Genomic DNA, 20,510 nt, shown 5'->3' on the forward strand with positions numbered 1-20,510 from the left:
TCTTGTCCGCCATCTTGTCCGCCATCATGGCTGCCATCTTGTCCGCCATCTTGTCCGCTATCTTGTACGCCATCTTGTCCACCATCTTGTTCACCATCTTGTCCGCCATCTTGTGTCCGCCATCTTGTTCGCCATCTTGTCCGCCATCTTGTCCACCATCTTATGTCCGCCATCTTGTCCGCCATCTTGTCTGCCATCCTGTGTCTGCCATCTTGTCCGCCATCTTGTCTGCCATTTTGTCCGCCATCTTGTCCGCCATCTTGTCCGCCATCTTGTCCGCCATCTTGTTCGCCATCTTGTCCGCCATCTTGTCCATCATCTTGTCCGCCATCTTGTCCATCGTCTTGTCCGCCATCTTGTCCACCATCTTGTTCGCCATCTTGTGTACACCATCTTGTTCGCCATCTTGTCCGCCATCTTGTCCGCCATCTTGTGTCCGTCATCTTGAGTCCGACATCTTGTCCGCCATCTTGTCTGCCATCTTGTCTGCCATCTTGTCCGCCATCTTGTCCGCCATCTTGTGTCCGCCATCTTGTCCACCATCTTGTGTTCGCCATCTTGTCCGCCATCTTGTTCGCCATCTTGTGTCCGCCATCTTGTTCGCCATCTTGTCCGCCATCTTGGCCGCCATCTCGTGTCCGCCATCTTGGCTGCCATCTTGTCCGCCATCTTGTTCGCCATTTTGTGTCCGCCATCTGTGTCCGCCATCTTGTCCGCCATCTTGTCCGCCATCTTGTCCGCCATCTTGTCCGCCATCTTGTCCGCCATCTTGTCCGCCATGTTGTCCGCCATCTTGTCCGCCATTTTGTGTCCGCCATCTTGTCCGCCATCTTGTCCGCCATCTTGTCCGCCATCTTGTCCGTCATCTTGTGTCCGCCATCTTGTGTCCGCCATCTTGTCCGCCATCTTGTCCGCCATCTTGTCCGCCATCTTGTCCGCCATCTTGTCCGCCATCTTGTCCGCCATCTTGTGTTCGCCATCTTGTCCGCCATCTTGTCCGCCATCTTGTCCGCCATCTTGTCCGCCATCTTGATCGCCATCTTGTCCGCCATCTTGTCTGCCATCCTGTGTCCATCATCTTGTCCGCCATCTTGTCCATCGTCTTGTCCGCCATCTGGTCCGCCATCTTGTCCGCCATCTTGTCCGCCATCTTGTCCGCCATCTTGTCCGCCATCTTGTGTCCATCATCTTGTCCGCCATCTTGTCCATCATCTTGTCCGCCATCTTGTCCGCCATCTTGTCCGCCATCTTGTCCGCCATCTTGTCCGCCATCTTGTCCGCCATCTTGTCCACCATCTTGTCCACCATCTTGTCCGCCATCTTGTGTCCGCCATCTTGTTCGCCATCTTGTCCGCCATCTTGTCCACCATCTTGTGTCCGCCATCTTGTCCGCCATCTTGTCTGCCATTCTGTGTCTGCCATCTTGTCCGCCATCTTGTTCGCCATCTTGTGTCCATCATCTTGTCCGCCATCTTGTCCGCCATCTTGTCCGCCATCTTGTCCGCCATCCTGTGTCCATCATCTTGTCCGCCATCTTGTCCATCGTCTTGTCCGCCATCTTGTGTCCACCATCTTGTTCGCCATCTTGTCCGCCATCTTGTCCGCCATCTTGTGTCCGCCATCTTGTGTCCGCCATCTTGTCCGCCATCTTGGACGCCATTTTGTCCGCCATCTAGTCCGCCATCTTGTGTCCGCCATCTTGTCCGCCATCTTGTCCGTCATCTTGTCCGCCATCTTGGCCGCCATCTTGTCCGCCATCTTGGCCGCCATGTTGTCCGCCATCTTGTCCGCCATCTTGTCCGCCATCTTGTCCGCCATCTTGTCCGCCATCTTGTGTCCGCCATCTTGGTCGCCATCTTGTCCGCCATCTTGTCCGCCATCTTGGCCGCCATCTTGTCCGCCATCTTGTGTCCGCCATCTTGTCCGCCATCTTCGCCGCCATCTTGTCTGCCATCTTGTCCACCATCTTGTCCGCCATCTTGTCCGCCATCTTGTCCGCCATCTTGTGTCCGCCATCTTGTCCGCCATCTTGTCCGCCATCTTGTCCGCCATCTTGTCCGCCATCTTATCCGCCATCTTGGCAGCCATCTTGTCCGCCATCTTGTCCGCCATCTTGTCCGCCATCTTGTGTCCGCCATCTTGTCCGCCATCTTGTCCGCCATCTTGTCCGCCATCTTGTCCGCCATCTTCGCCGCCATCTTGTCCGCCATCTTGGCCGCCATTTTGTCCGCCATCTTGTCCACCATCTTATCCGCCATGTTGTCCACCATCTTGTCCGCCATCTTGCCCGCCATCTTGTGTCCGCTATCTTGTCCGCCATCTTCGCCGCCATCTTGTCCGCCATCTTGTCCGCCATCTTGTCCGCCATCTTGTCCGCCATCTTGTCCGCCATCTTCGCCGCCATCTTGTCCGCCATCTTGGCCGCCATTTTGTCCGCCATCTTGTCCACCATCTTATCCGCCATGTTGTCCACCATCTTGTCCGCCATCTTGCCCGCCATCTTGTGTCCGCTATCTTGTCCGCCATCTTCGCCGCCATCTTGTCCGCCATCATGTCCGCCATCTTGTCCGCCTTCTTGTCCGCCATTTTGTCCGCCATCTAGTCCGCCATCTTGTGTCCGCCATCTTGTCCGCCATCTTGTCCGTCATCTTGTCCGCCATCTTGGCCGCCATCTTGTCCGCCATCTTGGCCGCCATGTTGTCCGCCATCTTGTCCGCCATCTTGTCCGCCATCTTGTCCGCCATCTTGTCCGCCATCTTGTGTCCGCCATCTTGTCCGCCATCTTGTCCGCCATCTTGTCTGCCATCTTGTCCGCCATCTTGTCCGCCATCTTGTCCGCCATCTTGTGTCCGCCATCTTGTCCGCCATCTTGTCCGCCATCTTGTCCGCCATCTTGTCCGCCATCTTGTGTCCGCCATCTTGTCCGCCATCTTGTCCGCCATCTTGTCCGCCATCTTGGCCGCCATCTTGTCCGCCATCTTGTCCGCCATCTTGTCCGCCATCTTGTCCGCCATCTTGTGTCCGCCATCTTGTCCGCCATATTGGCCGCCATCTTGTCCGCCATTTTGGCCGCCATCTTGTCCGCCATCTTGTCCGCCATCTTGTCCACCATCTTGTGTCCGCCATCTTGACCGCCATCTTGTCCGCCATCTTGTCCGCCATCTTGTCCGCCATCTTGTCCGCCATCTTGTCCGCCATCTTGTGTTCGCCATCTTGGCCGCCATCTTGTCCGCCATCTTGGCCGCTATCTTGGTCGCCATCTTGACCACCATTTTTTAATGGGAAGTGGGGGAGGGGGATGGAAGATGTTACCTCTTGAACAACATGCTCTCCTGGTATCGGAAATCTGAAAACAGCTGGTTTGTATGAAAAGTTAGTGTATAAACATTGCATACCTTTCGGCGCATTGCTTTGCAAGTCGATTGCATACCTTGCGGCGCAGTACCAGGAGCTACCTCTTCCGTGCATGCTCTCCTGGTACTATACATTCGGAAACTGGTAGTTTTCGTAGAAATTTTTCACAACCAATGGGAAAGTTAGAGTTTAAACATTGCATAACTTTCGGCGGTTTTTGAGCAAAATTGCTGCAAAATTTGACTCGACCAACGGGAAAGTTAGTGTTTAAATATTGCATACCTTTCGGCGGTTTTCGACCAAAATTGCTGTACAAGGTGCTACCTCTTCCGTGGATGCTTTCCTGGTATCGGAAACCGGAAAACAGCTGGTTTTGTATGGAATTTCGTACCAGCCGACGGAAAGTTTGAGCGAGATGAAGGATGCTTTCCGTTTTATCGATTTTTCTTACACTAGCGGGATCGCTCACACGGGTTTGATAAGATGCAATGCAATAGGGATAGGAAAATTTGTCCCAAGCTGCAGATGTCACCTCTTGAAAAACGTGCTCTCCTGGTATCGGAAATACCTGTAATCCCTCCTGGTAGCATGATGCCCCGGAAGTATGATTAGAAGAAGGATATACATTTAAACGCAGATCACACAAAATCACACACAGCATAACATATATAACAACATAAGAAATGTTATAAATATTTCTTTATATATCTTAAATGAAAAAAACATTGTTTTAAGTTTTTATTAACTAGCTTTTTATGAAATTTATCAAGAATACATTCTAGCATAAAAGAATTCTACATATGTACATATGGTGTAAAAGCTTTAAGTAATAAAGCCTTTATTCCATACAATTGCATATTTATTGCACTCTACTAGAAAACAGCCGAACGGTACTCTAGGGCGCTGTTTTGTGGTATCCTTCTTGAGTCTGCTTATTAAGAGGGCTCGCTAAATTTGTCAGTTGGGAATTGTGTGTCGCAACTGTCAAATGTGTTTGGCATTTGTTTGTTTACTTTTCTGCGTCAACTTCAGAGCGGTGTACGGTTGTGTGGCGCGCGGAAAGGATGGACATCGATTCGGAACGATTGCGGTTAAATTTTGAAAATGTGTGCCGGTTTTGTCTTTCGGAAGAGAATTGCTTACCTTTGTTCATTGAATCGACGTTCAATGAAAGCTTGTTGGATGCGGCAGATGTGCTTGTACTAAAGGTAGGTTGATTGCTAGTGTCTGCATAGCAAAGCATGTCGGGTGTAACCGTATGATTAAAACCGTTCCAATAATCCGTAGGTCGACGAAAATGATGGACTACCGAACTGCGTGTGCAGCGAGTGCCATCGTACGATGGCCGGCTTTGTACAGTTTGAAGCTACCGCCCTAGAAGCGTACAACAGGCTCGAAAGTTTCCTCACTCACCTTGCCGAGGTGGGTGCGTACACTGATGACGATCAGCAATATGATAGAGAACTGCTTCGGGATAACGATCAGCTAATAAACGATGGAAAAACCATGGAAAACGAAATGAAGCATGAGTTGGAAATGGTCGCAAACGAAACTCACCATCCCGCACATGTAGAGGAGATAGAAACGGAAGGTTCCAAAGCGATGAAAAACAAAGCCTGTCCCGTGTGCGGTAAACTGGTATCGCAGATTAGCAAGCACCTGCAGGTGCACAGTGGAAAGAAAAACTTTGCCTGCGACCAGTGCGACAAGCGGTTTATGCATCGGAGCAGCTTGCAGAAGCATCTGAACATACACCGCAACATCCGCAACTATCGGTGTGAGCACTGTGCCCAAAGTTTCTGCGATCGGTCCTCGTTGCGCTACCATCTGGCCAAGCATCGTGGCGTGCGGAGGTTTCGGTGCGAACACTGTGACCGACAGTTTTACACCTCGAGCCAGTGGAAACAGCACCAGAGTTTGGCCCACCGGGAGCGTTCGTTCCGGTGCGAACTGTGTGGACAAATGTTTCTGTTAAAGTACGTGAGTTTGATGTGAGAGCGATTGATTGTTACCTTTCAATATATCCCTTTATTTATAATCGGGTTTTGTAGGCATCATCTGATGGAACACAGGCAACTGCATACGGATGAGCGTTCGTTTGAATGTGATGTATGTGGAAAGACGTTTAAGCGGTTGCGATACCTCATCGTACACAAACGGCAGCACAGTAAGGAAGGATAAATGGACGATAGAGTACGCGGATAGTTGATATTATGGTCAAGTAGTACCCATTTTAATAGACTCAATAGAGCTCTATCTGACGAAAGATTCATCTAGCGGTAATATATATCAGTGTATTGGGTTTGGATTGTGGATACACCCCAAATGTTCTTTTTCATTCATTTAAATTGTGTCTTTCTTATGGGCTTGCGTTAAAGTGGTAAGTAATTCGATTGTAGATATCGTGCGGAAATGGATGACAAATAGAATTCGTCTAAATCGATCTGTTTTACTTCCAATATTGATCACTTTCCCCTTAAAAGATAAGCTCGATATCATCCATTTGCAGGAAAAATAATTAATAGGAAAAAGAGAGAAAGGATACATTTTATTTCATCTCTCTTACTTGCACCATCGATCACATGCAAGTGTTTGATGGAATGCGAAAGTGATATGGGCAATGGATTGGAGTCCAGGGGTCGGCCAAGTTTGGCCCGGAAGCCAAATCCGGCCGGCCAGCTGATTTTACGATAACATTATTTCAGGGCAGAAATAAATGTAGTTTTTGTTTATTTACAAATGTAGTATTAGTGAATGGAATGAATCATATTGAAATAAATTTACTAAACATTTTCATCTGTTGTTGTTTTGTACTACATTTATCCAAATTATGCATGATTTTACTATAATTTTATGACATCACCTTATTCATATTTTTAAAAAATAGTGTAGGGGTATATCTGGACCGTTTTGAAAAAAGTGTGCCGACCCCTGGATTGGAGGATCATTCGATCACGCTCAATGATAACACGCGAGAGCGAAACAGGTGTGTGCACGCTAGAGGGGAATTGATGTTATCTCCTGCTTTGGATGCTCTCTTGGTATCAGGAATCGGAAAACAGGTTGTTTGTATGGAGTTCCGTATCACGCTCAATGATAACATGCGAGAGCGGAACCGCTGTATGCACGCTGGAGGAGAATCGATGTTATCTCTTGCTTTGGATGCTCTCTTGGTATCAGGAATCGGAAAACTGTTCATTTGTATGGGATTTCGCATCAGCCTGCAGGGGAGTTTGAATTTTTTCCGGTGGTTGGATTGCATACTTTTCGGCGCTTGGATTGCATACTTTCCGGCGGTTTTATCAAATTTCATGCTGAACAAATATTATTTCTGGAATGAATTGACAGAAAGGACAAAGAACAACCTGAAAACACTTCTTCAGTAAATAAATATAAGTTAACGATGTGTGTGTGTTTTTTTTTCTTGAAATACATTTATTTTCCTTTCTAATTGCTAAACAGGTCCTGCTCACTATTGACGGTCGCAGTCGGGTGTCCCGTGTGCCGTGTATTTGTGTATTAATATGTGTGTGTGTATGTTTGAGAGTGTGTGTTTGTGTGTGTACATTTTCTAAACCACACCAACAGTCGGGATACTGCGTTTTCTAGCCTAGTAACCGACACGAAGCGCGGGAAACTCTCTCTCACTCTCTCTCTCTCTCTGTGTCTCTATCATTTCGCAAACAAAAAAAGAAGATCACGTGTACGCAAATGCGCTTCCGCTTCCGTGCATGTCCGTTTCGTGGATTGTTTTGTTTTGTTTTACTAAATTTCTATTCATATATGAGCACTAGAGAAAGATGGATTAGATGTACTAATAAGTAGTAGGGGTATTTGAGTGCGTTAAATGTATATGCTCAGTTTTCGTGTCGTGTCTGCGTTTGTTATCTTCTTGCTTTTTTTTATTGGGATTCATTTTCCGCGACACGACTATCCTTTTATCATCTGACAGTGGGTGATATTTGTTTGCTAAACGAAGGGTGAAAAACTTAACAATGTACACTAAAAACAAAAGTAAAGTAAAGAAACTCTAAGCAACGCTACACAATGGACGAACTTTCATACCCCGGGAAGAGCTCGATCGGCATATTTGTTTGATTAAACAAAACAAAAAAAAACCATTCTTAAACAATACTGTTTACATACATACAGCAAACAAAAAACAAAGAGAGATGGTTGTCGGAAACAATCGGGCAGACTAGAATGTGAAAAGCTGGTAGAGTAAAATAGCGTGTGTCGCAGACGTTTAAAAGTAAATTGGGGGTTTTGAACCAAACAATACAATAATATAAACATTAATGGCTCTATACAATTGTTACTGCGTTAACTAATGCTACTATAGTATGCGTGTCTACGTGTCCTGTCCTGTCTGTTTCCTGCGTTTTCTACCCACTAATCCAGGGGCCATATTCAAAAACCCCATTCGTCAACCAGTTTCTATATGCTTTGTTGTGTACAACCATTGTTCCGTTGTGCGTGAAAAACCAAAGTGAAACACATTTGCGTAAAGATAAAACCAAAACAATACTGTTTAACAGCACGTATATGTGGCAGAGCTAAAGAGATAATTTCGTTCGTTCTGTGCGAAATGTTTCTGTCGGTGTGGGTTTGTGTTACTAACCTAATTTACAAAGAAGTTAATAGTTTTCAGTACGTTCTCTAAAGCATAAATACACACGCACAAAGGGGGAACATACAAACAGTATACTGAAACAGGAAACAGGAGATTTGTTCCGTGTATTTAACCTGAATTTAGTCCTTTCTACTGCATCATCATCATTTCTCCACACTCACAAATTGCCGTTTAGTGTTCTATAGCTTAATAATCACAAATAAAAGGAAGTAGTTTAGTGTCAATCCTACCCAGTAAACGTGCGTAAACCTACAAAATCGGGACAGTCGAAAGAACGTGCGGAGCAGCAAGTGGGTGTAAGCAAACATTTTCTTCTAATAAATCTTGGCAAAAGGACACAAAAAACAGCTGTTTAATCCTTTCACGCGCACACATACACGCACACGTACCCACATACAAACACAAAAGGTACGGTAATATATTTATGTACGCGGGCATTGTAATATAAAGTCATCGTTCACTTACAACACGACGAGTTTTGCGATAAAGGATCGCAACACAAATGTGTGGAAGAGCGTGAAAGAGAAGTAAGAGCTCAATACTAATTTGCCTATTTGCACGCTCCGTTGAAAGGTAAGTGTGCACGTGTATGTGTGCGCAAAAATGTTTTTTTTTCCGCTAATTATGCTTCTCCCTGCTTGCTAATGCCCTCCTAATAATGGTATGTACAGAATAAAGCTTACCAGAGAGTACGGTGTTGTGTGTTGTGCTTTTAGTAGTAATGCACCGCCAGCATAGAATGTGTGGCTACTTTTTTCATTCCCTTCCCTCTAAACTGCTGCCTTTTCGTACAAACGATTTCGTATTATTATGCAAAACATCCAAATTCCCTCCAACACTTTAAAGAAGGATTCGCTTATCAGGTCTTGAACAGCTTGTAAACCCCATCTTGGTGGTTTTCGTAACGAACACTAGAGTCATGTAAAAGGATTTCTTACGCTCGCTTTCTAATATTACCTACCGAATAATCACAAAAAGGTAGATATTTCATTCTAAGAAATTAAATTAACACTACGAGAGAAGAAGAATGACTGTGAAGTGGGGAGTTTTTTTGAAAAAACGGCGGGAAAGGCCAAAACACAAACCTGGTGCACAACTTCACCTTCGCCACGTGTCCAATATGGTTGCATTTGCCAAAATGTACATTCGGTTTTCATTCTTTGCAGCTATACCTCCGCTTGACGGAATAGTTTCCCGCTATCGTTTGGCAGTAGTAGTAGTAGTAATCAATCGTATAAGATTAGAAAGAATTATATGGCTTAGTATTAGTACGCGCACCGCGCAGAAAAATTTCCAATCTGGCTGAGTTGACTGTCCCTCGAACGCTAGCTCTATGCCTTTTCGTTACCGTCCTGCGTAGCTTTCAGCCCGGTCTCTTCGGTACATATTGTATTATGAGATGGGTTTAAATACTAAAAACGAAGATTTGTTTTATATCTGAACGCAACCCACACTGCACTACCGTGAGCAAACATTGTTTTTCGTGTTTTTCATTGTGCGCTTTGTTTCGTGTTCGCACTGTTTAGGCACGCACCGGAAGTTGCTCTTCCCGGTCGTTTGCGCCTAATGTTGTGTATCCGTTCCCTCAATTCTACTACTGGGCAAAACACGCGTGTGTCGTCGTGAAAATTGGAAGCCACCTTCCGGAGTTTGCGGCATGAGATGTCGTTCCGAGAAGGTGTCCGAAGTTCTGCCGGTCTGCACAAATCACAAATGGTGTGTTTACATGTTGTAGGCAACGTAGATGGGATCGAGCTGATCGGCGAGGAAACCATCCCGCAGATGCATCCGCTGTTTCTCTCCGCGACTGTTGATTGGTACAACGCCTGTAAGAAAAGCATTGCGTACAACATTATTAGGATGTTAAAAAGAATTTGCTTTTAGGATTAAAAATATGCTCCACACTACATACCGGGATCGACGACAACGACAACACCGACGATCAGCTGATGCTCCTCCAGTACGGTGTTTGTAACGAGCGGTACCAGATCGAGAGCTTCCGATTCGTTTCCGTCCAGCTCGACCACCACCACCAGCAGGTTGGTCCAGGTGAAGACCGCACACTCGGCAATTTTCTTGTGGCAGCGCAGCACCGAATTCTCGATATCGATCGGATGGTAGTTCATGCCGCGCAGCGTAATCACCTCATCCAGTGCGCCGACCACGTACACGGCGTCGTGCAGTTCCTGTTCGTTGCCCGCCACGACCGCGGTCGTTGCGTTGCCTGCATTCGAACTGGTCGTTGAATTTAGTGTGTTGTGACCCTGCGAAAGGAACGGTTGTGATGAATTTTTGGATGTTCCAAAATAAGCAAGAGCGTTGCACACTACCTGTGAGTGAATTGATTCGGTATCCGAATCGCGACTAGCTATGCTCGGTGTGGTTTCGTCCAGTATCGAGCCGGCCTGGGAACACTCGGTGCGCCGCAGGAACCCAAGGTAACCGGTGCGGGCCCACGTATCGTTGGTCGAGCAGCCCGTCACCAGTTTGGCGTTGAAATGATCGTTGTAATCAGTTTCGTCGCCGTAGATCGTGAAATAACCGTTGGAGTTGTGCGGTGATTGGACCTAAATTGGATGCGGGAGTGACAATAAATTTAAATCGTGTAACAGGAATTCAAAAAATTAATTGGTTTTCGAGATCAAATGTCAAAGTTGTAAGTCATTTTTTTCGCATTAATTTGACCTCAAAAAAAAATGGTCAAAAACTTACCCAAATCTCTCCCAGATGGGAGTCGCCACACTGTCCCTTGGAGTCGGGATTGGCAATGATAACCTTCACGCCCGGCAACAGTTTGCCCGACTCCACCAAGCACAGGGAGTTCGGGGCACCACGTTCCACCAGCGCCACCCGATTGTTGCGCAGTGCCCGCAGATCCACATACACCTGTGCACTTTCGGCCGAGCTGGCACCCTGCACACAGATCGCCGGATTGACGCGACACCCGAACGAGGTCGACACACAGCGCGTATTCAAACCGAGCGCCTGGAACAGCTTGCAGAACTGTTGCGTCAGCTGCACGCGTGGACGTTCCTCCGCCACGACCACACAGGTGCGCACGCAGCCCAGATTAATGTTGCGCTGTTTCAGTGCCTGGATCGAGTTGCTGAGCGCCTTGGTGCACAGTTCGATTACGCCGTACGAGCAGAACGTATCCCGCACGCGGTACTGGGACAGAGTGCTCAGCCAGAGACTAGGATTGGCTTCCACCTGAAAATTGGATGGAAGAGAATTAATTAATATCAACTGTTTTTTTGAGCGGTAGGTTGAGCTGATCGTTGAATGATCGTAGGACACTACGTACCTCGTACGGTGCAATCAGTATCGAGTGATGACCACTGTAGACACTGATCAATGTCCACATCGAGAAGCCAAGGCCACAGTACGGATCAAGACAGAGTGCTACATGACGACTAGGGTATAGCTCACAGGCAAGCTTCAGACTGGCACAGAGACTCGAAAGGGAACTGTTTTTGTGGTTGTCGAAAGAGCAAACGATTTCATTGATTATTTAATATATCTCTTACGAATACATAGTTCTCGACATGACATGCTCAAACTAATGCTGGATTCTTTTCAAGTTGAACTAGAACTGGTTCTGAGATCGTGTGAGATTTTTCTTCCATTTTGAAAGATGCTTTTGCAAGATCGATTATGTACAAAGTATTCTCAACTCATAGAAGTTGATCCGCTTTTTAACGTGTCTGTTAAAGAGACTGAGTACAGAACTCAAACTCATTTTGAAACATATCCATAAAGAGGAAAAGATCCCTCATAACTCTCTACATATTCCACTTCAACTCGCCATTCCTCCAATTTGCATCTGCTTGAGCACGATCAGATGGAATAAAACAAACAGAGGGATAACTAACCGATGCGTGATGATGACGCCACTTAGCCGGCCACAGGTGGACACACTGAAGTCTAGATAGGCCGTCGAATCGAGTGTGCTGTTAGCGATAGCTGTAACGAAACGAGAAACATATCAGGAAGAGTTCCAAAACGCCACTTTTGAAAGTCCAATTCTAAGTCTAAAAATCTTCATTCGTGTTGGGTGAATCTGATTCAGATTCACGATTCTGAATGATTCTTTAAATTGATTGAATGAATCGTGACATCTACTCTAGATATTCCTGAATTCCGAATCATTAATCTTCAGGAGATCTTGGATCATCTTCATAAATCTTCGGAGATTCACGAAGCATTCAAATGTCGACTAGTGATTCAAATGAGCAAGATTCAACTGAATAATGCTTCCCAAAAGAGCACACAGTTAAGCACAGAACTATTCCTTACCGGCCAGCTTCCGTTTCGGGTTGTCCTCAATGTCCAGTATGGTTGGCCAGCTCTTTGGATCGATGGATGTGGCCGCTTCGCGCGACTTTAGCAGCTTGATGATGCTCTGTATCGACAGGATGATGCCACTCTTGGACACGTCCACGATCATCCGCACGGTGGGCAGTGTGGTGATGAGATTCTGTGGATGCGGTGGCCGGATAGTGACCGGCACTGCGCCCAAATACAGACAGCCGTAGAACGCACAGATCAGATCCAGCCCGGGCGGGAAGATTAGCGCCACATGGTCGCCCGGGTTCACCTTGCCCCGTTCCTGCAGCAGGGCGGCAATCTTTTCCGCCCGCTTGTGCAGCTCGGAGCAGGTGAGCGTTTTCGCGACGGCACCCTTCGCGTTGAGCAGCGTGTACAGGACGTGATCGGGCGATGAGTTGGCGCGCCATCGCAACACGCCAGTGATAAGCTGATGCTAAAAGGTGAAGATAGGGCGGGAAGGTGAGTGTAACGTGAGGTGAGCGAATGGTATACGAGCCCGCCAGAGGGTTCTGTCCATCCACCCTTGGTGATCCGTAGTACGAGCGCAGACCTACCTTACGTTCGTTATCGTCGGCCAGACCGATATCGCGGCCCTGAGCAGAGGCAAGCCTGTTACCCTGCACCAGGTTACCGACCATTACCGAAGCCGGACCAACGGAGGCATCTGCACCGCCGCCCCCACCAGCCGTACCCGTACCGCCGGTACCAACCGGGCCCGCAACAAGTCCACCAACGCCGCCAATGTTTGTGGCAGAGGATGACGATGACGTTCCGGAAATTTGAAGTTGTTGGATAGAGCCTGATTTTAGTTGTGTGCCAGATATTGTTTTCGTTTTTCGTAGTTTGTTTTTTTTTTGCGATGAGATGAAGTGATTTTGAGGGGGAAAGCGGAGATCATTTTCCCCGGGTCGACAAACCGGTCAACAATTTTCAATCCCCAGCACCCGTGTGGCGAGTGTGTCGTGGTGATACAGGAATGGTTTTGTGTACAGTTTGCAGTGCGTATTAATTGTTGTCCAGTTGTGATGGGTGTGTGTTTTTTTTGTTGTGTACAATTCGTATAAACAAAAGTATATGTGTGGTGATGATGACGGTGTAAGTGTTGTCGTGGAACACGTATACAACGCAACATACAAAAACACAATATCATTGTAATTCGCATGTTTTTGGGTGATTTTGTTGTGATTAATGTTGTGATGTACAGCAGCACGGTATCATATGATTCAAATAATACACAAATGATGGTGTAATTAAACGTGATATGTACATTTGTGGGTATGGTGAATATAAGCGTATATGTAATGTACGAATAAATGTTGATATGGTTGATAGTTGATGATGATGATGATGATGATGACGGCAAATTGGTTTAGTGATTGAACGTTAGAATAATTTGCAGCCACAAGAATCGACACAACGCACAGCCGAAAAGACACACCGTCGTGTTGGGTTTTGTGTACCACCACCCCCGCAAAAAAAAAACCATTAGAAGAGCGTTGTGTTCGTTGTGTTTCGTCCGCATTGTTGTGGGTTAGTTCCAATAGTACCGCGATTAGCAAACGAAAATTGCATAGCGAATTATTATTATCAAACAAAAAAGGAGGAAACCAAACCATCAAATGCCAAACACACACAATTAGTGTACGCAGCAGCATATGGGTGTGTGTTTGTGTGTGCGGTAAAACGGTTGAAGATTTTTATATTCCAGCAAAGAGGTCAGGGAATCCCATCACATTGCGGTTCGATTAGTACAAGAATTGCATATTATCGCAAATACGGTTACGGCGTTTTGAATGCATTAGTAGTTTTGGTTTGTTTTGTTTTGTTTAGATTCATTATTTTTGTTTGTGAGGAGCAGAGCAGCATTTTGAAAAGAAAATTAAGAAAGAGAGAGAAGAGAGAGAGAGAGAGAAAATGATATTAATTTTGAGGAAATGAAAACCATACGAAATCAATCGCAACCAACGGATTATGAAATTAACTAGTACACACGCCAATTCATTTGTGGAGCAAGGAGAATGGAGCTTTGAACGTGGTTAAAGGGGGGCAGGAGCGAGGGGGAGGGGTGTTTGAGGTAAAGACATTTCCGGGATGGTGATGATTACATTGTAAAGGCCAAAACCAGATGCGATCAGAAATGTGATTGGAAAGAGGGGGGGTTGGGGGGTTGGGGGGGGGGGGGGTTTGGTTAAAATTTGTGTCAATGCTAAAAAAAATCCATCGAAACATTTTTGTTCGTTGCAACACAGCGAAACGTTTTGGTAGTGGTGACATTTAAGTTTGCAAAAAAGAAAATAAAAACACGATCTAGAAATAAGTCACCTTGCCTGCCTACAAATGTTACATCGATGATGTTCTACGTGAAGGCGATTGCGATCCTACGGTTCTAGCTGTTCTAGATGGTGCATGCATAACTTAAAATTGTTAAACGTCCCGCAACCGAACTGACTGAGGTTTTGTGACTTATTTCTAAACTCTATAAAACGAATGAAAACGTTACGTGAATGAGTAATGCAAACAATCCAAACCAATAAATAAAAGCACATGTTATGTTACGTTTCGTAATGATTCTCGAGCAACGAAGTAAATGAATATATATGCGATTCTTAATTTAATTCGTGGCATTTTTGCTATGAAATTTGATACAAAGTTATTAAAAAATATTTTAATGTTTGTCAATATGCACATTAAAGACAAGCACTGATACCATAAAACATTTTTCTGAAAATTCTGAATATTTTTGTATTTTTAAATCTGTGCTCGCTCTGTGCACGTGGTGGGAACCATTGAGAAATTGTGTATTACGTGCCGAAAATGCCACTCAAGAAATTAAAATTCTCATATCTAATATTTTTCGTACAATGATATGGTATGTAATGTGTCAATCATGTTAAAATAATTTTTTTGTCGTAATGTTTAAGATTTGTTGTCATAAAACTCAAACACTGTGCAAATGTCGATGCAATGTGCTCTACGTTAATGCGCAAAAAGGATCCAAAAGGATGTGAAATAAAATGGAAATTAACGAAAAATCTTTTAAGCACACACGAATCAAGCATACGTTCGCACACCAAACACTTAAGTGCTTTGAGTGAGTCGAAAGCTCCATAACATTATAATGCACCGATCGACGACGATCGGTGGAGAACTCACACGCACTGACGCACATATATAAACAGATACACACTGAATGATATGTGATGGGATTGCAAGGTGCAGAAGAGAAAGGGAGTGTGTAAAGATAATCCTGCCTTACGCACGGTTCATGGTACATACCGTGGTGAATTTCGCGTGGTTTTGGAAGATTGGTTACGCAGGTGTGCGGACACATGAGCACATTGGCCGGGTGTAGCGATCCCTCGAGGAACCGTCGACGTGCCTCGGTCAGATGGATACCACCGAGCGGCGTCTTTGGCAGATGGTTCGGTGGTACGAGCGCCAAACAGTAGATGCCGACCTGGTGGATCGAATCGACCGCCTGCAGCACCCGGGACATCCACTGGAATGATTCTTCCTCCGAGCAGTCCGGTCGCTGTTCGGCAATCACACAGACACGCTCGTCGCGCAGCACCTTAATGCTGAAGACGGCGATACGGCCACGATAGATAAAGCGCATCGGTTCGACGGCCAGCACCGTCGCGATAATGTCGTCCGAGTTGTGTTTGCGCCCGGTGACGGTCATTAGACCGTCCCGCGAGCCACACACAAACACCAGTCCACCCGGACCGAGGAACCCGAGCAAACCACTGCGCACGTAAACTTCGTCGCCGATCGGTTTGCCAGGAATCGTTTCGCCATCCTTCGTGATGGGTGCTTCAATGAGGGGTTGAACCTGTAAAGAGAAATGAGAACGATTGGTATTTGGTGTAATAAAACAAAGTCCGCTATACGATTCATACCTTGAAAGTGGAATTTGTCATTCCTTCCAAACCATAGTACGCTGTACCGCTCGAACCAGAAGTTACGCAAATTTCACCAACTTGATCCGTTTTGCACAGAACCGGTGAACCATCAGCACTAACCACAACCATTGTAGCTGTAACGATAAATATTGTACGTTAGAAAAAGTCTCCACCGATCTCGCGTCCTCTTCCAGGTCCAACGTACCACTCGGCATAACCTGACCACAGTCTTGCAACGTAAGCGATGTAAGCGAATCTTCACTATCGACCCGTACCACACCATGGGACAGCGCAGACATCGAAAGAACGCCACGGCCGGTGGCCGACTGATTGTAACCGCCGGCTGCCGACCGTCCTGGTCGGCGGAGCGACACCGTAAACACTTCCGAGCTGCTTGCGCACGGACATATCGCATCCGGGCGGAGACCCTTCGACTGGAACACACTGAGGAACTGATCGCAGCTAGACAGTGACCAAGGATTGGCACCATCCGCCACCAGCAGCATCCGCAGCGATGAGAGCGAAATTTCCTTGTGATCCTTCGTTGCCAGCAGACCCCAGTGTAGATCGCGACTCTTCACCAGACAGCACGACGCTCTGTACTTTGTGATGAGCTGCATCCAGGAGGACGGTCGCAGCTTCATCAGCGCGTACGGTATGAACAGCACATGCATACCGTTCAACACCGACGTGAGAATGCTGTGCCACAGGCCGACCTCGCGCTTAAAATCCAACACACACACGATCGTTTCCCCCTCGGTGTAATGGCAGGCCATCGTTAGCGCCCGGCAATGGTTGATCATGGCTTGGCGCGTTACCGTAACGCCCATAACGCTACCCTCCTTGTCCGTCGTGTACTCGATGTACGCGTTCGAGTCCTCGCTGATGCGGTTGTTGTTGGTGTTGAAATCTTTCGGCACCTTCGGCAAATGCTCCGTCACAAACCAGTGCAATCGGGGCCAACCCTTCAGCTTGGCCACCTCGCCGGTGGATGACTTCGGCAGACCCTTCAGACAGGCTTCCGAGGTAAGTGCGACGTGTACACCGCACGAGCTGAGCAAAAATCCAACCTGCTGCGGTGGTGAGTCCGAGCTCGAGAGTGGCAGTTCGATCGGGAGTGGAACGAGCCCACGGAACATACAACCGTACCAGGCGGTTAGGAAGCTGCAAATAAGACAGACGATTAGTGAGCTGAATGCGCAATAGGAGGAACCCGTCGCGTGTACTTACTTCAGTGGGTCACTGTTCGGGTAGACCAGCGCGACACGATCGCCCGGTTTGAGCGATACCTGTTCCGGTCCCTTGCTGAAGACCTTCGTCGAGAGAGCGTAGGCAATTTTTTGCGCCCGAGACAGCAACTTGCCATAGGTAAGCGTGGTCGTCATTTTCCCGTTCGGGTCCAGCACCGTCGCCATCGGTGCCTTGAACGAGCTCGTACCATACCGCTGCAGGGCCGCTTCGAGCGTACGCGGCAAACCGGACGGCACGATCAGCTGCTCGCCCTGCACCGGTGTCATCACACTGCCCTCCGGTTTCGGTGCGTTCGGATCCTTCGGGTTGGCGGCAATCTCCAGCTCAATATCGTTGTCCTCGTAAAACTCGGGCAGCGGGCGCCGCTTCGGACGCTTCAGCGTGTTCAGCAGCTGCTGAATCTTGGCCGACACCTTCCACCGGCCGGCAGTGCTCGTATCGCCCGGTTCCTGGTTCGCCAGATTCACGTAACGCGTCACACGATCCGCACCACGCCGCGTGTTGGCACTGAACTGCGTAATGTCCGGGGCGGCGTACGGCGTACGCTGGTGCGGTTGGAAATCGTTCAGATCCGTAATGTCGTAGCTAGACGGTTTGTTCTGGTACTGGTGGTTCCGGTGCACGGCCGGCGGTGAACCGGCACTCGACGTATCGGACAGCGTCGCGTGCTGTGTGTTCGCCGGCTGCGTCGGAATCGTTTGGGGTGGCCGCCGGTCCAGGTGGGTTTGCTGCTGGGCACCGTGCTGGGACGATTGCTTTTGCGGTGGCTGCGGCAGCGGTTGGGGCTGCGAATGGTGGTGGTCCCGGGACGAGGGCAGCTTCATCGGTTCCCGCGTGAGTATGTGATCACGGGGCAGATTGTAGTTGTCCCGGTCCGGTGTGGATATTCTACCCAGCATACCTTCCTCCGGTATGGATTCATCTTCCGTACTGGAGTCTAAAACGAGATCACATTAGTGAGCAAGAACACAACGCGATTAGAGATATCGCAACGATATTGTATCATTTAACAAAGACAAGTAAACACGTCTAAAGCAGGCATTTTAAAAGATCTCCGATCACTTCTATTGCTGTTGGCATTGTTGTAATAGTGAAAGAAAAAAAACAAATGACCCAAATTACAAATTACAAAGGACAAAATTTAATTGTCTACATTTAGGCGCAAAAATGGAACTATGGAACGAAAGAGTAAACCATTAGATTTAAACAAAAAAGCTGTGATCCAATTGGCTCTATAACTGTAACACGGGGGAAAAAAGATTCAACATTGTGTACAATCATGACGATCATGACGATCAGTAATAAATTAGAGTTAACGATGAATTTTGGGCAGGAAACTATGCAAAGTATTCCACTGTGTGTAAAAATGTAACCGCAGGTTTCGTGCAATGGATGGGCCAATTAAGCGTGAATGAACACATTTGATTGCTTTCTTGTTTTCCCTAGAAGCCTGTGCAGTTCACCAAACGTTGAAGCGATTTACCGAGAAAGCGTTGTTGCCTGCCTGTGCCTGTGACTGATAATGTAGTGTATGTTGACCGGGAGCATTTACCTGAATCGTCATGATCGCGCTCAGGACTGCGGTTAAGCACCGAGCTCCGTTTGGATGGCATTGGCAAGCTAGGTTTGGGGCGATTTTTGAGTGCAGCTAATGCTTGCTGTACCGCTTCCTGGCGTACTTCTGTGTGATATGATTCGAAGATGGAATCCAAGTATCGGTATGTGGTGTTCGCGTGTACGTGTGTGCATATGTGTGTAGTGTGTCAAGCCCGCATTATGATGATGGTCGGGTTTTGTTGATCGAATACACAGTCGGGATACGTAGCATGTATTTAGGCGCATTTGAAATCCGATGATAAGCAGCGATGATGAGTTGCAAGGCGATGATGAAGAGAGATGATGGCGATCATGATGATAGTGATGATGACGAGGGGGGGCCACAATACGATTTGCACGTACACGATGCGGGATGCAGCATAACAAAGAGCAGGAGAGGGAGAGAGAGAGAGAGAAAAAGAGCAAACAAAAAAAAGAGGGAAACGATGTAAAAATGAACCATTTTACCATTCGGCGGCAAAAACGCTTATTCCGGGACACAACATAGAAGGAAATATTATTCATTTTAGGGTGGTACGATGAGAAAATGAAACCCGAACGCTTATTGCTCTGAGTTATTAAAGATTAAGCTTTCAGATTGACGAATCTGATGAAAGGGGCTTGTCACTATCGCATCTACTACCCAACAACTTCGAGATGTGTCGCGTGTCTTTTATTCGAACTTCAGCACCCCAGGGATCTGTCAAGGGTAATTGATCAACCGACGATCAACATTGTGATGGGTTAGCTACAACAAGATTGCCAAAAAAGATGGCTAAATGAAGATGTCAACTAGACATCGTAGCGAGCGAGCTAAAATCAGTATTTGAGGTCTTCATTTTCATCTTCTAGAGAGTCTTTATAATTTAGGTGATCTTCTTCAGCTGTCATATCTATCCGTATGGAGATCCGTAGTTGGACAACAGATCAAGTGGCTTCAAGATTTGCAGGCATTACACATCAGTGGAGTTATAGTTGTAAAACAATCCCTCACGATCACGAATGACGTAGAATAAACAAAATGTCCACTTCAGAGTGACTAAATAACCAACTCCGTACGGACCCCCTTTTGGATGGATGGATCTGGACATCGGCAACTATTAGCGCCCACCAATAAGAGATCTTGGACTTTTAAAAATATAAAAATGATTTTTAAATTTGTTAATAAATTACCCGGCTCAAACTAACTGACACGCTACTGCTAATGCTAAGCCAGCTGTTGTTGAGGTTACATCCCATGTAGGGATACTGGCGGAACCTGTTCCACACACCGGAGGTACAAAACAAAATCACGTGTATATTGTCTTTCCATTGCGTTCAGTTCGCTAATCACCTGCGCAAAGAATGTTTTAATGTTTGTGCGTAGGTTTTGTAAAAATGGTAGAATCCTAAGACATCAGGTGACTTCACCCACGCTTGGGGCGCGCTTTAGTTGAGCGATCCAA

At 46.8% G+C, this 20,510-nt stretch overlaps 2 protein-coding genes across 2 annotated transcripts in view; one reads left to right on the top strand and one right to left on the bottom strand.

The window, feature by feature from the left end:
* The first annotated feature begins 4,404 nt into the window (after positions 1-4,404).
* On the top strand, positions 4,405-5,671 carry LOC128298064 (zinc finger protein 239-like). Its single transcript, XM_053033796.1, has 3 exons — positions 4,405-4,562; positions 4,642-5,330; positions 5,406-5,671. The coding sequence occupies exons 1-3, from the start codon at positions 4,419-4,421 to the stop codon at positions 5,533-5,535; spliced, it is 963 nt and encodes a 320-aa protein (XP_052889756.1). The 5' UTR covers positions 4,405-4,418; the 3' UTR covers positions 5,536-5,671.
* A 2,870-nt stretch (positions 5,672-8,541) lies between these two features.
* The window catches only part of LOC128299679 (disco-interacting protein 2), a 34,685-nt gene continuing 22,716 nt past the window's right edge, over positions 8,542-20,510 (bottom strand). The window contains exons 5-17 of the mRNA XM_053035702.1: positions 19,022-19,150; positions 17,449-18,406; positions 16,424-17,382; positions 16,216-16,352; positions 15,593-16,148; positions 12,871-12,980; positions 12,284-12,749; positions 11,860-11,950; positions 11,292-11,454; positions 10,700-11,197; positions 10,318-10,554; positions 9,900-10,251; positions 8,542-9,813 (exon numbers count right to left, since the gene is read on the bottom strand). Of these exons, the coding sequence (XP_052891662.1) occupies positions 9,710-9,813; positions 9,900-10,251; positions 10,318-10,554; positions 10,700-11,197; positions 11,292-11,454; positions 11,860-11,950; positions 12,284-12,749; positions 12,871-12,980; positions 15,593-16,148; positions 16,216-16,352; positions 16,424-17,382; positions 17,449-18,406; positions 19,022-19,150 (4,760 nt within the window). The 3' untranslated portion in view covers positions 8,542-9,709. The remainder of the gene's footprint in view (positions 9,814-9,899; positions 10,252-10,317; positions 10,555-10,699; positions 11,198-11,291; positions 11,455-11,859; positions 11,951-12,283; positions 12,750-12,870; positions 12,981-15,592; positions 16,149-16,215; positions 16,353-16,423; positions 17,383-17,448; positions 18,407-19,021; positions 19,151-20,510) is intronic.

This window comes from Anopheles moucheti, chromosome 2 (genome assembly GCF_943734755.1).
Source record: "Anopheles moucheti chromosome 2, idAnoMoucSN_F20_07, whole genome shotgun sequence".
Lineage (NCBI taxonomy): Eukaryota > Metazoa > Arthropoda > Insecta > Diptera > Culicidae > Anopheles > Anopheles moucheti.

Coding starts and splice junctions, on each gene's coding strand:
- LOC128298064 (XM_053033796.1), top strand. CDS start 4,419: ATGGACATCGATTCGGAACGATTGCGGTTAAATTTTGAAAATGTGTGC. Junction 4,563..4,641: donor CAGATGTGCTTGTACTAAAG/GTAGGTTGATTG, acceptor AATAATCCGTAG/GTCGACGAAAATGATGGACT. Junction 5,331..5,405: donor GGACAAATGTTTCTGTTAAA/GTACGTGAGTTT, acceptor CGGGTTTTGTAG/GCATCATCTGATGGAACACA.